The sequence below is a fragment of the Sarcophilus harrisii genome, chromosome 3 (genome assembly GCF_902635505.1).
Source record: "Sarcophilus harrisii chromosome 3, mSarHar1.11, whole genome shotgun sequence".
Taxonomy (NCBI): domain Eukaryota; kingdom Metazoa; phylum Chordata; class Mammalia; order Dasyuromorphia; family Dasyuridae; genus Sarcophilus; species Sarcophilus harrisii.
Window position 1 is genome coordinate 593,380,720 of NC_045428.1, and position 17,208 is coordinate 593,397,927.

A 17,208-nucleotide genomic window follows, 5' to 3' on the forward strand; every position below is an offset into this window, starting at 1 on the left:
GGGGCTCGCAGGCCCCTGGCAGCCCCGCGCGCCCAGAGGAGCGAGGAGGCAGCAGACAGAGAGGGAGCGGCGGCCGGCGCGGAGAGCCCGGGGGAGGCTGAGGGAGGGGTAAAGGCCGGAGGGAGGCCCCCGCCAAAGGCCCCACCGACACGCGCGCACACGCAGAGGCTCACGCAGGCACACGCCGGCAGCACAGGGACACATGTGCACACAGAGCGCACACCCGGCACGTGCGTGTGCAATACCGCGGCCCAGGCTCACAGACATGCCCCAGACACACGCAGTGCACACGGGACTCACGCACACAACACATGCGGGGCACGGGCTCACACACATGCACACGGACACGTCTGTGGGCCCAGCCATATATGTGGACACACGCACACAGACACGCATAAACATGCTCACACACGGACACCCCCACCGACGCAGAGCCCCCCAAGTCCCCTTCCTCCTCTGCCAAAGGCCCGAGAGCAGCCAGGCCCCTGGGCCCCAAACACACACTCGGCTGGAGGCAGAAAGTTTCACCCAGAAACCAGAAGAGACACAGAGACAGGGTCAGAGAGAGGAATGGAGGCCGGAGGGTGGCCTGAGGGAGGCTGATGGGAGGCCGGAGGGAGGCCGGTGGGAGGCTGATGAGAGGCCGGAGGGAGGCCGGTGGGAGGCTGATGAGAGGCCGGAGGGAGGCCGGTGGGAGGCCAGAGGGAGGCTGGAGGGAGACTGATGGGAGGGAGGTCTGAGGGAGGCCGGAGGGAGGCCGGTGGGTGGCCGGCGCAGCTGCGTGAGGCTGATGGGGAGCTGGCCCAGGCTGGGACTTTGGGGGGCCTCTCCAGCTGGGTGTGGGGAGTGGGTGGGGCCCAGCGGAGGGGCAGGGTCCCCACACCCTGGGCCCGGGCCCAGGCCCAGTTTATCCTCTGCCCCATATTTGCGATGGGGAAAGGGAAGTCCAGAAAAGGGAAGTGAGATTTCTGGGCCTTTGACTCAGAACCTTGGAGACCAGCCCGTCCCGCTCCCTCCTGGCAGAGCAGGGGAGCCCGGAGGAGGGGCCGGAGCTGGCAGAGCCCCCTGAGGCCCAGCTCCTGCCGCCTGCCCCGTTTATAAGGAAAAGCTGAATGGGAGCGGCCGGGGGGAGCACACCTCGGGGTGGGAGGTGGCGTGGGCCCGGGCTCCACGGGCCGGGAAGCAGAAGCTGCTGGAGCGCTCCGGGGCTCCCCGAGTTACTCAATGGCAGCTTGGAGGAGACAGAAGGGAGGTGGGTGGGCCGGGGCTTCCAGGATCCTGGGGAGACAGCCTACCTCTGGCTGCTGGGACCAGGATTCTCGCCATGGCCGCTAGAGGGCAGCAGAAAGATGAGAGAACCGGGAGCGCCCCCTCCCCCCCCAGGCGACACCCTCTCGCCTTCCCCTGCTATGAACTCCCTTTACTCCCCCCACGCCAGGCCCTGGTTACACATGACTCCCAGTTAGGAGAGGGCTTTGTCTCCGGAGCCTCCAAAGTGCACGGCTGGGGGGGTGGGGGGGCCTTGAAAGGTTCTTAAAGCCGGGAAGAGCGGAGTCAAACTCAGAACATAGAGGGAAGGGTTCCCCAGATGAGAGAACCGTAGCAGATCAGGGGCAGGAAAACCCTTTGCATTTGGGGTGTCAGAATTTGGAGGGGCCTAGAACAGGGAATATGAGAGCTGGGGGGGCTTAGAATAGGGAATGTCAGAGCTGGGGAGACCCTAAAAACAGGGAATGTCAGAGCTGGGGGGCCCTAGAACAGGAAATGTTGGAACTGGGGGAGCTTAGAATAGGGAATGTCAGAGCTGGGGGGCCTAGAACATGGAATATGAGAGCTGGGGGGCTCTAGAACAGGGAATGTCAGAGCTGGGAGCTGGGAAGGCTCTTAGAACAAGGGGTGTTAGAGACAAAAAAAGTTCTTAGAACAGGGAATGTCAGGATGGGGTGGGGGCTTAGAATAAGGAGCGTCAGAGGTAGGAGGGGCCTTAGAACAGGGAAAGAGCCCAAGAACTATCTAGTCCAGGTCACTTCTTTTACAGAAGGGGAAACTAAGGCTCTGGGAGGGAAGTGGAAGTCCTTCATCTCAGGGTGTCAGGAGCATAGCTGCGTCTAGATTGCATTTCTCAGGCCAGTGCATCAGGAAAACACTGAGGAAAGGGGAGGGGGCCACGGGCTCTAAGACACCTCCTCCTCCAGGCCATTGTCTCCGGATCGGGACTGTGACCTCTGGCCTCCTGAATCATTGGCACTTTAACCCATGCGGCACCGCTCTCTCCCAGTCTCAGCTTCCCACAGGCTCGGGCTGGAGCCAGAGAAGAACCAATCTCTTCCCACAAAGCATCTCAGTTTGTCCTTGTCCTCATCCCCCCTCTGTCCCCTTTCTCATCTCTCATCCCAACCCCCAGCCCCCATTCCCCTCCTCCCTGCCACAGAGAGGAACAGAATGACTTAGAAATAGTAGATTTTTCATATTTTAATATTGATCAGTGAAGTTTGGGCAAACTTCCAATTTGCAAAATGAGTTCAGCAGATTAGCTTCCTGGGTTTTCAGATTTATAGACAGATTTTGTGAGGAAGGAAACTGAGGCTTCTCACCTCAGGCTCCCACTGATGGAAGGCTGAATCTGGAGCGAGAGATGTTAGGGAAACCGCCTCACCTCGGTAGACTCAGTTTCCCCATCAGTAGAATGAGGGGACTGTCTCTTGGATTGCTTCTAAGATCCCTTCTCGCTCAGAATCCTCTGCCTTTGGAAATCTCAGTGTTTGGGGTGTTTTCAGCTTGGGGCTCATAGATTTATAATTCCCAGGACTCCCCAGGCCAGAGGGAATGTTTAAAACAGGCCAGCGGAGTCCCGTTCTCTCCTTGCACCCGAAGAGAAGATGGGTTTTGTCCCAGGTCACTTAGAGAGAGAGTCGGGCCAGATTCAGGCGTCAGGACTCTGCCCGCCAAAGCCTGAGCTGTCTCACAGCAGAGACGGGGGAAGTGTCCGCGGGCTGGAGGGAAAGGGATGTGACTGGAAGAGACCCTGGAGGGGGGGGGGGCACTAGCAAGAGTTTGTTTTTTTTTTTTTTGGGGGGGGGGGGAATCTGCTTGAGCCAGCCCCAGCCCAGATCTCAGGCAGGGAGGAGCCAGGTTCTAATCACAGCTCAGCCTTGGAGGGCAGACAGATAATGAGTCCCTCCCGGCCCCCCTGGCCCCAGAGAGGGAGGGGTTTCCTGACAGGAAATTGACCCAGATCCGCCCCCCCCACCCCGGTGGGGCTCCACTCCACTTAGCCAGCAGTGCCCACTTAGAGCGTCCAGACAGAGGCCGGGACCGGCGGTCAGAGGGACTCAGGTGAGGGCCTTCCCCGAGGGACCCCGGGTTCCCCGGCCCCAGCTCCTGGGGGAGGAAAGGGTTGGCAGGAGACAGGAGGGGTACGGGGAGTGGGGGTCTTTGCTATCCAATAGCTCGAGAAAGCCCGAGGTTAGGAAGGAGGCAGGCACTGAGTCTTCCTGTCAGTGCAGGGCAATATGGGACTCAGAGAGGCCTGGGGAGAGGCAATAAGGGCAGGAAGAAGATATCATGGGAAGCAGAGTGGGGGAGATCTGAGGAGAGAACGAGCCTAGAATCCTAGACCCTCGGAGCTAGAATGGACCTTTGGGACCATCTAACCCATTGCATCGTCATGCGGATGGTAAAACTGAGTCCCAGGGTTAATATTCTTCCCGAAGGTCAGTAAGACTGAAAATCAAGCCTACTTTGGGGGGCTGAGCCCCTTCAGTTACACCCAGAGAATAAGGGGGTCGCAGGAGGGGAGGGATTGGAGAAATGGGGAGATGGAGGAACATTGAGAGAAGGGACGGGAGCCTAGACATGAGACATGACGGATGGATGGGATGGGAAGGTGAAGACCTGAGGGATGAGAGGGGGCCTGGAGGGGGGGGGAGAACAGATGTAGGGGAGGCGCAGTGTTGGGGAAGAGTGAACGATGGGCTGTAGGGCAGAGGCAGCTCTTTGGGAATACGGGAACTGGTCAGAATCCAGGTGGGGGAGAGCGCAGCTCAGAGGATAATTACTAAAGTGAGGTGCAAGAGGCGGGGAAGGAGAAGGGCAAAGGGGGAGGGGCAGACTCTGGGGAAGAAGAAAGCTCTGGCAGACACATCCTGCAGGAGGGGGCAAGAGAGGCGTCTGGGAAGTGAGTCAGGCTGAGACCTGGAGCAGTGGGCGCCGGGCTGGGAGGAGGGGGCGAGGGGGAAGGGGAAGGGGAGGAAGGGGGGGATTGTCTGAAGACGAGGTGGGGAGGGCTGAGATGTCAGAGCTCGGAGGAGATTCTGGATCCAGAAAAATAGGTCTGGTGGTAGGTGGGACGGGAGCTTGGGAACAGGTATTAGTCCTGTTGGGGCAATGAGGATTCAAGGGGACCTGATTTTCCTTTGTATTCCACCCTTCCCTTATGGTGTGACCTTATATACGGGAGTCATTAGATCCACTCCCTCATTTTAATAGATGAGAAAACTGGGGCTCGGTGAGGGGCTCCCTTTCTGGGGCTCAATCTATAAAGTGAAGGGACCGTATTAAATGGTGTCTCGGGATGAGCCCCGATGTTGCATATTCCAAGGACCTTCCTAGCTCAGGCATTCCATGTTCTAAGGCCCCTAGCACCTCTCTCATTCCCTGCTCTAAGGCCCCACCTGGCCCTGACCACCTGGGTTCTAAGCTCTGATATTCCATGATCTAAGGATCCCACCACCTCTAATAGTCTATGTGCCAAAGCCCCTCCCGGCTCTGACATTCCCTTTCTAAGAGCCCCCCCAGCTCTCTCTGTTCTCATGATTTTCTCAGCTCTTACATTCGCTGATTTTGCTGGAGGAACTTGGGGAGGGATGATGGATTTCCAGGTTAGGTAGAGGTTGTCATCCTCTCTCCAAGGATGAAAGACATCCCCGGGATTAGGGGACTATAGGGGAGTTCTTGGTCTGGTCCCCACCAGAATGAGTGAGCCAAAGCTCACCTGCTTCCCCGTCCCTTCAGGGTTAGAGAGAGGAAGAGATGGGTCTCGGGGAAGAAGGGAGTGGCGCTTCCCCGTGAAATCGCATGTGGGTGCAAAGAAGAAAAGTGGGGATCAAATGCCTGGGATGAAAACTGAAAACTAAGAACCAGGGTAGTGATTTTAGGGATCCCTTTAGATGTAAAACCTCCAAAGAACTTGGGTGTCTGAACCCAAAGAAGAGTTAACAAGTTCCACGTCAATGTGGCCAGAGGTCCCCAAGGATCCACGCTTGCCTCTGGGCTAGTCCCCATTTCTGTCATTGCCTTAGATCAAGGGATTGATAATAAACTCATCCAACTTGCCCGAAGCCGAGAGGGAAAGGTGACAAACAGGATCCAAAAGAATGTGGACAGGTTCCTGGAGCTTGGGGCTGAAGTTTTTCAGATAACATCCAACCGCGTAAATGTAAAGCCCCGTGCTTGGGTATAAACAATCAATTTCTCGTATATGAGATGGGGAAGGGATGGTCAGACAGCACTTGTTCTGGGTGTTTTAATTCATGGGAAGGGGCGAGGCTGGGTGCTGAGAACTCTTTAAGAGCTATCCTCTGATGGATGGATTAGATCCGTTTGGCCCCAGACTCGGGATTCGCCAGCTTTGGGCGAAAGGCGGGAAAATGCCGACTGAGGCTGGATGTTGGGGGAAAATTTTTCCTAACAGTTGAAGCTGTCCCCAAATGCAATGAGCTGCTTGGAGAGGTAGCAGATAGATGACTCTTGCTGAGTTGAGTCTATTAGAGATTTCTTTTTGTATATGGGTTGTACCAGATGGACTAAAGATCCCCCCTTCTTCCAACTCTCACATTCAGTGGTTCTGTGATTTTTTTTTTCCCCATTGGAATTATGACTGAGTTTTCTCTTGCTCTCATTAGGTTCATGGTCAGATCTGGTAAACCTCACTCTAAAACGGGAGAACAGTAAAGTCAGGCAACAGACATTTATCAATTCCCTATTATCCATCAAGCTCTATGCCAATAGATAGGCTTTCATCTGGTATTAATAATTAAGATAATGGGAGTTTGCACACAGCTCTCATGTTTGTGACCAGCAGGTGCCATGGTTAGACCTGGAGTGAACAAGACCTGAGTTCGAATCTTGCCTTAGGCGGGAACTAAAGTTGTGTGACCCTGAGCAAGTCGCTTAATCTTGACCTCAGTTTCCCAATCTGTAAAATGGGGATAACAAGAGCACCTACCTCTGAGGACTGATGTCAGGATCACATGAGATAATATTTGTAAAGAGCTTTGGAGATCCGAAAGGACCCAAACACACGTCAGCTGCTATTTTGTATAAAAATACAATGACTAGATTATGAGGGGAAGGGCACAAGGGCCATGGACTAGGAATCAAGAGTCTCAGCTTTCCAGATTTGGAATCTGGATTTGAGTCTGTGTTTTCCAGAGCGAATATTCCAGGTGAAGATGTTTGCATGTTGTCTGTGGGCTCCTTGAGCCCAGCTTTTTCTTAAAGCTTAAGCAGGAGGGGAGGGGTAAGGGGGAAGATAGGTAATAATAATTAATAAACATTTATTATGTTCCAGGCACTATGTTTAGCTCTAAGATAAAAAAAAAAAGTCTAAATTCAGTCTCTTCTAAGAGCTTATAAAATAGTGAGAGAGACAAAAATATATCCAAAGCAAGCTATGGAAATAATTCACAGAGGGAAGGCTTTAGAAGGAATTGAGGAAGGCTTCTGGGATACAAGTTAATTGAAGTTGGAGTCAAAATTGAGGTTTTATCTCTTTAAACTTTTATCTTAATAGCTCATCAACAAGACAATGTAAATGCAAATAGAGCTAACTAGGAATTAGTTAATCTCAGAGAAACCCGAGTATTTATTTTGCCCATATCCTGTTTACACTTCTCTGAGAAACTCTTGTTGTCCCTGGATGAACATAAGCTTCTGGAGGGCAGACTTTCACTTTTGCCTTTGTTTATTCGTGCCCTAAGGTACCCAATAGGCTCTTAATTCACTCTTTCACTGGAATCAGATCAGGGATTGAGTCTCAGATCTGCCATTTAGCAAGATTACCTCACTGCCCCTCACTGGGCCTCAGTTTCCTCATCTGTTAAAATGAGAGAATGGATGTGAAGACTCTTAGCTCTGAATCCAAGATCACTCTCAGCACAGGGCCTGACATGATGTTTTTCTTTCTCTATGATTCTCTAATCCTGGACAGCTATAAGGAAACACCCTGAAATAGTGTCGTGGGTTGGAGTTTGCATTCGTCAAAGATATATTTATGTAAAATAGAGAAATCTATTACATCCCAATGGAAATAGGCGATGTGGATTTCAATAATGTGACCACTTCAGAGGGTGCTCCATTATTTGCAGGAAAGGGGAACTAGCAGTGTCTTTTTTGTTCATCAAAACTTATAGTTCCCTATAATCACAGCAATTCCCAGGGAGACAGAGAAAGTGTTGGTCTCTTTATGGAGCTAGAAGGAATCTTAGAGATAATGTCATTTTACAGATGAGAAAACTGAGGTCCAGAAGCTTTACCCCAGGCTACAGAGGCAACAAGCAGCAGAGTCCCTGACTCCCTAATCTATCTAGTGATGGGAACATCAGGGAAACTAGGGTTGGGAGAGGTAAGAGGTAGGAAAGCAGAAAATCTAGATAATTTAGGAAGGGGAGGAGGAGCGTTGTGGGGGGAGAATGGAAATAGTAACGTGGTGGATAGTGGGTGTATAATCAGAAAGACCGAGTTCAAATCCCATCTCACTACTGACTAGTTATGACCTTAAACAAGTAATTTAACCTTAGAGACTCAATTCCCACATGTGTAAACAAAAAAAAAGGTAACATGAACGCATAGTATACAGCTTGTATTTCTATACAGTTCCCTCATCACCAAATGGATTTCTCCTCAAAGAATACAAATCTTGCTGAGCCCATTTCACAAAGGAAGAAAATCTGGGGTTCAGAAAGGGGAATTTCCCAGCCCAGGGTTTCACAGCTAGGAAGTGGCAGGGCTGGGACTTCAAACTGACGCCCTTTCTTTGGCACTGTGCCATCTCATGGTGGGGAGATCCAAACTGTATAATTTAGATCGAGGACTTAAAGAAACAAACACTCTGACACAATTATGTACCTTCGTGTATAAACAACTGTTATCTCTCCCTGTTTGACTAAATCTGGACTTTTTTTTTTTTTAAACTTGAATTTAAGGGCTTGGGGTTATGGTTTTCTAAGCATCCCTAAACTCAGATTATTGCCAGCCCCGGTGGCTTGCCAGGCGATCCCTGAAAATCCAACTAGCTGAGATCCCAAAGGACAACCTGGGGACCCCGTCCTCGGCCCAAGGGAGAAGCTCTTTCTGATCCTGTTCCATGTTGTTTCTCTTTACACACTATGGCTCTTCAGGTCGAGAAATAACTCGTTCTAATTCCTCTATCATTAAGGTTTTAGATCCAAACCAATGATGACTTATTGTTGCCTACTATGTTCCAGGCGCTCTGTTAGGGGCTGGGTGTTCAGAGACACGATTATAACAGGCCCTGCCTTCCAGGAGCTCGCGTTTTAGTTGATTGGGAGGTGGGATGACAAATGGAGCCGAATATCTATGAATACATACAAAAATGGTGGATGAATAAATAGAAGTAGTTGGGGAAGAGCACAAAAACTGGGCTAATCGGGAAAGGCTTCTTGCAGGAGGGGGCTGCGCCTGGGAAGAGAATGGGAGGGTCTAAAAAGGGACAGTTTAAAAAAAAAAAAAAGGCATTCCAGATGTGGGGTCCAGCCTGTGCAAAAGCTAGGAGGTGGGAGATGAGATATAAGGAGCCAGTTTGGCCAGAGTGCCTGAAGCGGGGAGTAAAAGGGTCGTTATCCTGGAGATTGTGGTTGGACTTCTGATGCTAATAGATGTGACCGTGAGTCTCTCTTTTAGAAAGGAAACTGAGGTTCAGAAAGAGGAAGGGACTCTAGCTGAATCAATGGGCAGTCAAAAAAGCTAACACACCCAAAGTCTATAAGTCCTGCTATAGAAGAAGTCCTCCTCTTTCTCCTCTACCTCCTCCTTTCCTTCCTCCTTTTCCTTTGCTTATTTCTCCTCCTCTTCCTCTTTCCCCCCTTAGCTAGGAAGTGATGGAAAGAGAATTTGATTCCAGCTTTTCGCCCTCTACGATCAGTAATCCTCCATGTCCCTCAGGGCCAGAGAGATCAGTTTGTCTTGTGTATTGGTGTCCTTGCTCCTTACCCCATTCCCTGCCCTGGGAAGCCAGACAGGGGTCAGTGTAAATGCTAACGCTGCACCTATACGCCAAAGAGCATACATGAACCGCCAACTGAATATAGCCACTCTCCAAGGACCCTTCCTGCAGCTTTCCCATGAGACCTCTGTGTCTAACTTGTTTTTAATTCATTCCCCGGAGCTGGAAGGGACCCAGAGCTGGCTAGTCTCCATTTAGGAGATGAGAATCCTGAGGGCCAGGAAGTCTGTGGCTTGGGGCGGTCAGATGGCACAATGGATAGAGCACTGTTTGGCCTCAGATAGTAGCTTTGGATAGTAACACTTCATAGCTGTGAGACCCTGGGCACGTTCCTTAATCCCAATTGCCTCGGGGCGGGGGGGGAGGAGAAAGTTTGTACCTTGATTAAGATCTACCTGATAGTGATCTTTCTCCTGGGGCCACAGATCCTGACCCAATAGGGCCAAATCTTAAGGGTGTGATGGTGGTATCTGAGTGGAAAGGAAGGGTGAGTAATAAGTGGAGAGGGAGAAGCAGCCTTACCAGCATGCACTTCTCTGTTCTCTGTGATTCAACAGACACCGGGGATTAAGGATAAGGCCAGAGTCTCTGACCTCAGGGAGGGAGCTGTTGTTTTTCAGTCATGACTCTTCATGACCCCATTTGGGGTTTTCTTGGCAGGGATACTAGAGTAGTTTGCCATTTCCTCTTCCAGTTCCATTTTTGCAGATGAGGAACCAAGGAAAACAGACTTGCCCAGGATCACCCCAGCTAGTAAGTGTCCCAGGGGAGATTTGAACTCAAGAAAAATCTTCTTCACTCCGGGATTGGCGTCCTATCCCATACCCACATGTAACCTGGTCTGTGTTTAGAGGAGATTGAATGAAAGACTCATGTCCAGCCACAGATGACCCCCAACCCGACAGGATAGGAAGCGAGGCTAAGAGGGAAGGGTAGTGTCAAGCTGTGAGGGCTCAGAGAAGGGAGAGAATCCCCTTTGTGTTGGTGGGGGGAGAACCCCCAGCCCCTCAACTCCATATAATCAGAAGCTAGCCCAAAAAAATAACAAAAAGGAGTTTAAAAAGCTGTGGAGGCGGTAGAAGAAAAGAACCAAAGAATGGGGAGTCCCATTGTCTCAACTTACCTTGCTGTAGTCTTCTCAGCCAAGAGAATGTTTTTTTTTTTTTTTTAAACTGAAGACAACAAAAATGGGTAATGGGGCAGTTAGGTGGGTGCAGCAGAGAGAGCACCAGCCCTGGAGCAGGAGGACCTGAGTTTAGATCTGATCTCAGACACGTAACACTTCCTAGCTGTGGGAACCTGGGCAAGTCACTTAACCCCAAATGCCTCATTAATAATTAATATAAACAAAAACGGATAATGGGGAACCAATAATCAAGCTAAGTAGGGAGATAGTAAGAGGCTACGTGATTGCTCTGACGACCCACATAGACTTTGTTCTAGACCACTAAAAAAATCGGCTAATGTGTTCACCCCAGGAAGGGAGAAGGCAGCAAGAGACCACGGGATTAGAGAAGGAACAAGGAAAAGAGAACCATAATCCAATGAGTTTAACTTGAAAGCCTGGGGAAATTCCAGAATGTATTATCAGATAGATTGGGGAATGTCTCCAAAAGGAATCCCTGATCACCAAGGGCCACCAGGGCTCCCTCGAAAACAAGTCACACCAGCTTAACCTTCTTTTCTTCTTTGATAGGGTTACTAGACTGGTCAGTCAGGGAAGGCTGCGGGTATAATTTAGATTATATCAAAGAAATTGAACAAGTCTCCCAGGATCTGCCTGTGGACTCCGAAATGGAAAGGTGTGTCTAGATTGAGGTACCGTCAAGGAGTTTCGGAACTCATCGAACGATCACGCCCGAGGAGTAGACACGAAATATCCTACGTGGGTTAGAGAAGGGGAGCAAGGATTTGCACTGGCGCCTGCGCTGTTGACCGTTTTCTCAGCGACTTGGATAATGGCTTGCTCATCACATGGGCGGAAGATAGAATTTAGAGGGATCGCCACAATGGGACAAGGCGAATGGGATTCCCAAGAACTAGATCAAACTAGATCACACCGGGCTGGAACTCAGGCAGGGAAATGAGAAGGGATGAACGTCATGTCTTAGACTTAGGTTCCAAAACTCAACCTCCTAAATCCAAGATGAGGGCGGATGGGCTTTCTCCTGGGCCCACCGATCCTGCCCCATAGACATGGGACCAGATCTTAAGCGAGTGAGGGTGGTACGTGAGGGGAGAGGAAGGGTGGCTCTGTGGTAGTCGGAAGAAGACGGGGTGGGCGAGTGTGTACTGCAAACCCATAGAGTCGGTCACAGTTAAGGAAAAATAGTGCTCGGTTCTGGTACAATAGTCTAGAAAGGACGCTAACGAGCTGGAGAGGCAACCTGAAGGGTCTTGAGAGCAAATCCCATGGGGATCCAATGAAGGAACTGGGCAAGTAGAGGAGAAGTCTTTGGGGAACCCCCTTCCCCGCTTAAGTAACTGAAGAGCTGTTCTGGGAGGGAGAGGAGAACCTTGTTCTGCTCCTCCACTACCCCAATACCTGAGGAGCAAAGCAGAGAAATTGCCGAGGCGCATTTAAGCTTTTGGATGATTAGAACTTGGGGCTACCCAAGGAGATGGGGGGGGGTCTTCCTAACCTGGGGGGGTATCAGAAGTTGGATGTCCTCTCGCTAAGTATATTGGAGAAAAGATTCTTATTTAGGGACAGATTAGAGTAGTTGACCCTTCCGGTCACTGGTCCATCAACAAGCACTTATTAAATGTTTACTGTATACCTAATGTTAAGTACTGGGAAGACAAAGAAGCAAAAACAGTCTCTCCTCTTAAGAGGCTTCAGGGTAGTGCGGAAATCCCTTCCGATTCTGAGATTCTGTGAGTCACTGATTCAGGATGAGCTGTTTAAAGGAGGCAGCACTTGAGTGAGGCTTTGAAGGCTGAGGGAAACATCTCGAAGAAGCTGCAGGAGGGGATGGGGATTGGGTAGACCGGTTTCTCCTTTGACCTCTAGGAGAGCCTTCTCCCAGAGCTACAAAAAGTGCAGGGGGCCGGGGTGGGGCTAGTTTGGGGTCAACTCCACAACCCCACCCAAAAAAAGACGTGAGGTAGGTCGAGGTTCTAGCAAAAATCTTAGGAGTCGCATCCTTTTGTGAGCAACACTTTATCCTCTCCTAGGCAGCGAGTAGGAGAGATCAAAGAAATGGAGAAAGGTTCCCAAGGGGGCCAGACTTCTTAGGTTCTAGAATACTGTGGGAGCCTAAGGCATGATCCTGACAGTCTACAAGCCTGGGATTCTACGACTCGAGGGTTCTAGCATTCAGAGCCTAGAATCCTGAGAGTTCTAAATCCCAGGAATCCAAGGGTCTCATCGTCTACAAGTCTAAGATTCAAGAATCCCTAATTTAATTTAAATTAAATTAATTTATTAATAATTAATTAATTTAAATTAAAGTAATTTAATTGTCTAGGAGGTAAAATAAATATATTTTTATATTGTATAAAAAGAGGATAAATAATAACATATACAGCACCAACCTGGTGCCAGACATTGGGCTAAGCCCTCCACAGATATTATCCTGTGTGGATCAAACAGGATCCACGCAACAGTGCTGGGAATAAATATTATCATGATTACAGTTGAGGAAACCAAGGCAGACATGCTGAAATGACTCGAACAGGGTCACACGGCCAATAAGTGTCTGAGGCTGGTTTTAATTCAGGTCTTCCTGCCTAGTGTTCTATTCACTACAGCACCCAGCTGCTTAGGTTCAGATCAAGATGCTGACACTACAAGTCTGCGATTCTCTAGATCTAGAATTCAATGGGTCTATGATTGGAGAACTCGGGTTTTCTAAGAACCCTGAAAGAATATAAGGTTAAGATTGCAAGATTTTCTTAGTTTAAGGGTAAATGACTGTAATTCTGAGCTTCCACGAGTCTGAAATTTGAGGACCCAGAATTCTAAGATCTGATGCACCCGAAGGCACGAGTCTCTAATTAGAATGTGCTAGAATTCTAAGAGAATCTAGATTTTGGAAAGTGCATCAAGGGGCAGCTAGTGGTGCAGTGAATAGAGCCCCGGCCCTGAAGTCAGGAGACCTGAGTTCAAATCTAGCTCAGATCCTTCACACTGCCTGGCTGTGTGACCCTGGGCAAGTCACTTAACCTCGATTGGGGGGGGGGGGGGGTAGGGAGTGTGTCGAGTCTAAGTTTGAAGCCTAAGATTCAATGATTTCGATGATTCTAATTTTAGGTCCCGCCCCACGATGCCTATCCTGAAGAGCCTTCGGATACCAGACCCGAAGGGGACTCGGGCCAACACCCTGCCCCTGACGCCTTCCAGGAACCCCTTTGAGTCGTCCTCAGGGGCGGAGGATGAGGAGAAGGGGGACCTGGATGCCTTCCGTGGGGAGTCAGCCCCTACCCTGCCTAATGGGGCCTCGTGCCACCGCCGGGCCACCCTGGAGAAGCTGGTGGGCCTGTCACCCTTCAGGCTGGGCAGGGGAGGGGGCCGACGGGTGGGCAGCCCTGGAGATGGGGAGTCCCGCTCCTTCTTGGGCCGGGTGCTGGGCCCGGGGGTCCGGCGGAGCTCGGCCGATTTCGGTCTCTTGGCCAGACTCAACGGGGCCCGACAGGGTGGAACAGGGGACGCCGAGGCTGCAGGCGAGGCGGCCCGGAGGCTGGCCTTCTTGAGGCTGGGACGAGGGCCCAAGCCCCGCCGGGGGTCCCTGGCAGAAAGGCTGCTGCCCTCAGGGGAGCCGGCCGTGGGGACAGCACCCCCGGCCCCGGCGCCACCCAAGGCGAAGGAGCCGCTGTCTGGTGAGTGGGGAGGGGTGAAAGCAGTGTGAGGTGGCCACGGTTCGGGCCCAGACTCTCTCTAACCCTGATCTCGATCCCGCTGGCAAGTTCAGCTCTGGCCCCAACTCAGGGGCCCAGGCCCAAGGGAGGCCTCCACTCACCCAGCTCCCAGGCCTGACCCTAACTCTTAAGTCGGAGCCTCACCTCCGACCCCAGTTCTGACCCTAACCCCCCCTAACCCATGTGCTCCAACCCCTGATCCTCTGATCTGTGGGCAGCTAAACCCAGCTAGGTCACCCTGGTGCCTCAGTTTCCTCATCTGTAAAACGAGAGAAGGAAAGGGCAACCCCCTCCGGGAACTGCCGAGAAAACCCCAAATGGGGTCACGGCGAGTCACACATGAGGGAACGATGATCTCCGTGACCTCGGCCAAATCATTTCTCCTTGCTGGGCCCCCATTCTCCTATCTGGTAATCCAGAGGAATGGACTGGGGGGGTCCTGAAGGGCTTCCCAGTTTTAAATCAGGTACCCATGGTTCAGTAGACTCCCCCCCACAATGACCCTGGAGCTTCAAGCCCCACTTCTGTTTTCACCCCATTCTGCTCTGCTGGTCCCAGTCTCGGGCCGGACCCCAAGCCCAACACCGTCCCTCATCCCAGACTTGATCTCCACCTCCGGCCTCAGCCTCGGGCTCATCCTGAACCCAATGGCCAAGTCAGCCTTAATCCCCATCCCAGCCCCCGACGCTCGTCCTAATGTGGCCAGTAGTCCCCAAGGCTGTCCTGGATCCTCAGCATGATCCCAACCCCAATTGTAACCATCACTCCCATCCCCCCCACGTCCACCTGATCTCCATGTTGATCCTCCCCCCAGCACGGACCCCTGGTCCGGAGCTCCTTATCCTTGATGCCCCCTTATCCCCAAAGACCCCCTCCCTTTGCTTCCGGACCCCCCAGCTTCTTAGGAGAGCCCCCAAAATGCTTCTTCTCTGTCAGAAAGGCCCTTGTGGGAGACGGGGCGGTGCTCGGGCGCCCCAGGTCCTAGCCTTGAGCCCCAAGGGAGGGGGCAAGGAGCGAGAGGGGAGGAGAGTGCTGGGAGCTGGGGAACCCACCTCCCCTCCCCGCCTTCTGGAAACGGATGGGCAGAAATAGCCACTGGACAGGAAATTGCTTCCCTGCGAGTAGGAAACAGAGGAGGGGGAGGGTCAAGGGGAGCCCCTGGGCCCCTGGGGACCTTTCATCCGCCCCTGTGGGCCTTTCCTAACTGTCCCTCGCTGACCTCTATCCCTACCCCACACGCTACCTCTGACCCTCTGTACCCCAACCCGGCCGTACCCACCGTGGGGAATCGTGACTCATCTACCACAACCCAGACATTTCCCCAAGTTTTTCCCTGCCTCTTGCTCCCGACAGCCTCAATCCCCTCATCCCACCTCTATCCAGCCCATTTTCTTATTTTTCTCTTATTCTCTCTCTCTTCTCTGTCTGTCTCTCTGTGTTTCTGTCTGTTTCTGTCTTTCCCTGTCTCTGGGTTTTTCTCAGTCTTTCTTTCTGTCTCTTTCTCTCTCCTGTTTTCTCTACCACCCCCCCTCCCTTTTCACTCTCCACCTCTATCTCTTTCTCTTTGTCTCTGTGCCTATGTCTGTCTCTGTTTTTCTGTCTTTCTCTGTCTCTGCCTCTTTCTCTCTCCCTGTCTCTGTCTTTCTCTCGGTCTGTCTCTGTGTCTCTGTCTGTCTCTCCCGCTTTTCTTTCTCTTCTTCGGGCTCTTTTGCTTTCTCTCTCCTGTTTTTTCTACCACCCCCATTTTCATTCTCCACTTCTGTCTCTGTCTCTCTGTCTCTGTGTCTGTGTCTGTTTTTCTGTCTCTTTCTCTGTCTCTGCCTCTTTCTCTCTCCCTGTCTCTGTCTTTCTCTCGGTCTGTCTCTGTGTCTCTGTCTGTCTCTGTTTTTCTGTCTCTTTCTCTGTCTCTGCCTCTTTCTCTCTCCCTGTCTCTGTCTTTCTCTCGGTCTGTCTCTGTGTCTCTGTCTGTCTCTGTTTTTCTGTCTCTTTCTCTGTCTCTGCCTCTTTCTCTCTCCCTGTCTCTGTCTTTCTCTCGGTCTGTCTCTGTGTCTCTGTCTGTCTCTGTTTTTCTGTCTCTTTCTCTGTCTCTGCCTCTTTCTCTCTCCCTGTCTCTGTCTTTCTCTCGGTCTGTCTCTGTGTCTCTGTCTGTCTCTGTTTTTCTGTCTCTTTCTCTGTCTCTGACTCTTTCTCTCTCCCTGTCTCTGTCTTTCTCTCGGTCTGTCTCTGTGTCTCTTTCTTTTTCTTCTTCGGGCTCTTTTTCTTTCTCTCTCCTGTTTTCCTTACCACCACCCCCACCCCCCTTTTCACTCTCCACCTCTGTCTCTGTCTCTCCGTCCTTCCCATCTCTTGACCCCTCACTCCTCATGGTATTTGCTCCCATAGTCCTAGAGATCCTGAGCTTGATCCAGAAGCGAGAACTGGCGCGGGCAGACGAACACATCCTGGAGTTAGAGGCCGAGGAGAAGCTGGTGACATCGGGGGCCGGCCCTGGCAGCCTGGGGGGAGGCCGGGGCCTCCCCGAGGGCCGCCGGGCCCGAGACGTGACCCTGCTCTATGAAGCTTTGCAGCGAGAGCTCTGGGCCCTGGTCAGGGAGACGCTGGCAGACCCCGGAGCCGCTGGAGGGACCGGAGGGGCCCCCCTGACCCAGCTGGGTCAGGTCCTCGCCCAGGAAGAGGAGGCTGATGGGCGCCGGGGACCGGGGGCAGCCCGGAGGTTCCGAGCGCACTGGGCGGAAGCTGTGGGCCAGGTGGCTGGGGAGCGGCTAGAGGCGGCTGCCGGGGCGGAGGCCGAAGCCATGGCCGGGAGGCTGGAGGCCCTGAGGTCTAGGCTCCTGGAGGACATGGGGGCTGTTCGGACCCGCCTGGCACCTGCTTACCCAGCCAGCCTGGGAGCCTTCGGTGTCTACCTGCGGGGTTACCATGGAGCCCTGTCTGACTGGCTGAGGAAGGCCACCTACCACTGGCTACCTCTGGCTGACCGCTATGCTCTCCTGTACTGGCACAACCAAGTCTATCCGAGGTGAGACCCTGAAGGGCAAGGGCTTGGGTGGGGGCAAAGGATGGAAAAATCAGTCACTCTCTCTCTCCTCCGAGCCTCAGTTTCC

At 52.2% G+C, this 17,208-nt stretch overlaps 1 protein-coding gene across 1 annotated transcript in view; it reads left to right on the forward strand.

The window, feature by feature from the left end:
- Positions 1–3,097: 3,097 nt before the first annotated feature.
- EXOC3L2 (exocyst complex component 3 like 2) overlaps positions 3,098–17,208 on the forward strand; it is a 28,020-nt gene continuing 13,909 nt past the window's right edge. Inside the window, exons 1-3 of the mRNA XM_031963210.1 lie at positions 3,098–3,336; positions 13,500–14,065; positions 16,487–17,123. Coding sequence (XP_031819070.1) covers positions 13,513–14,065; positions 16,487–17,123 — 1,190 coding nt within the window. The 5' untranslated portion in view covers positions 3,098–3,336; positions 13,500–13,512. The remainder of the gene's footprint in view (positions 3,337–13,499; positions 14,066–16,486; positions 17,124–17,208) is intronic.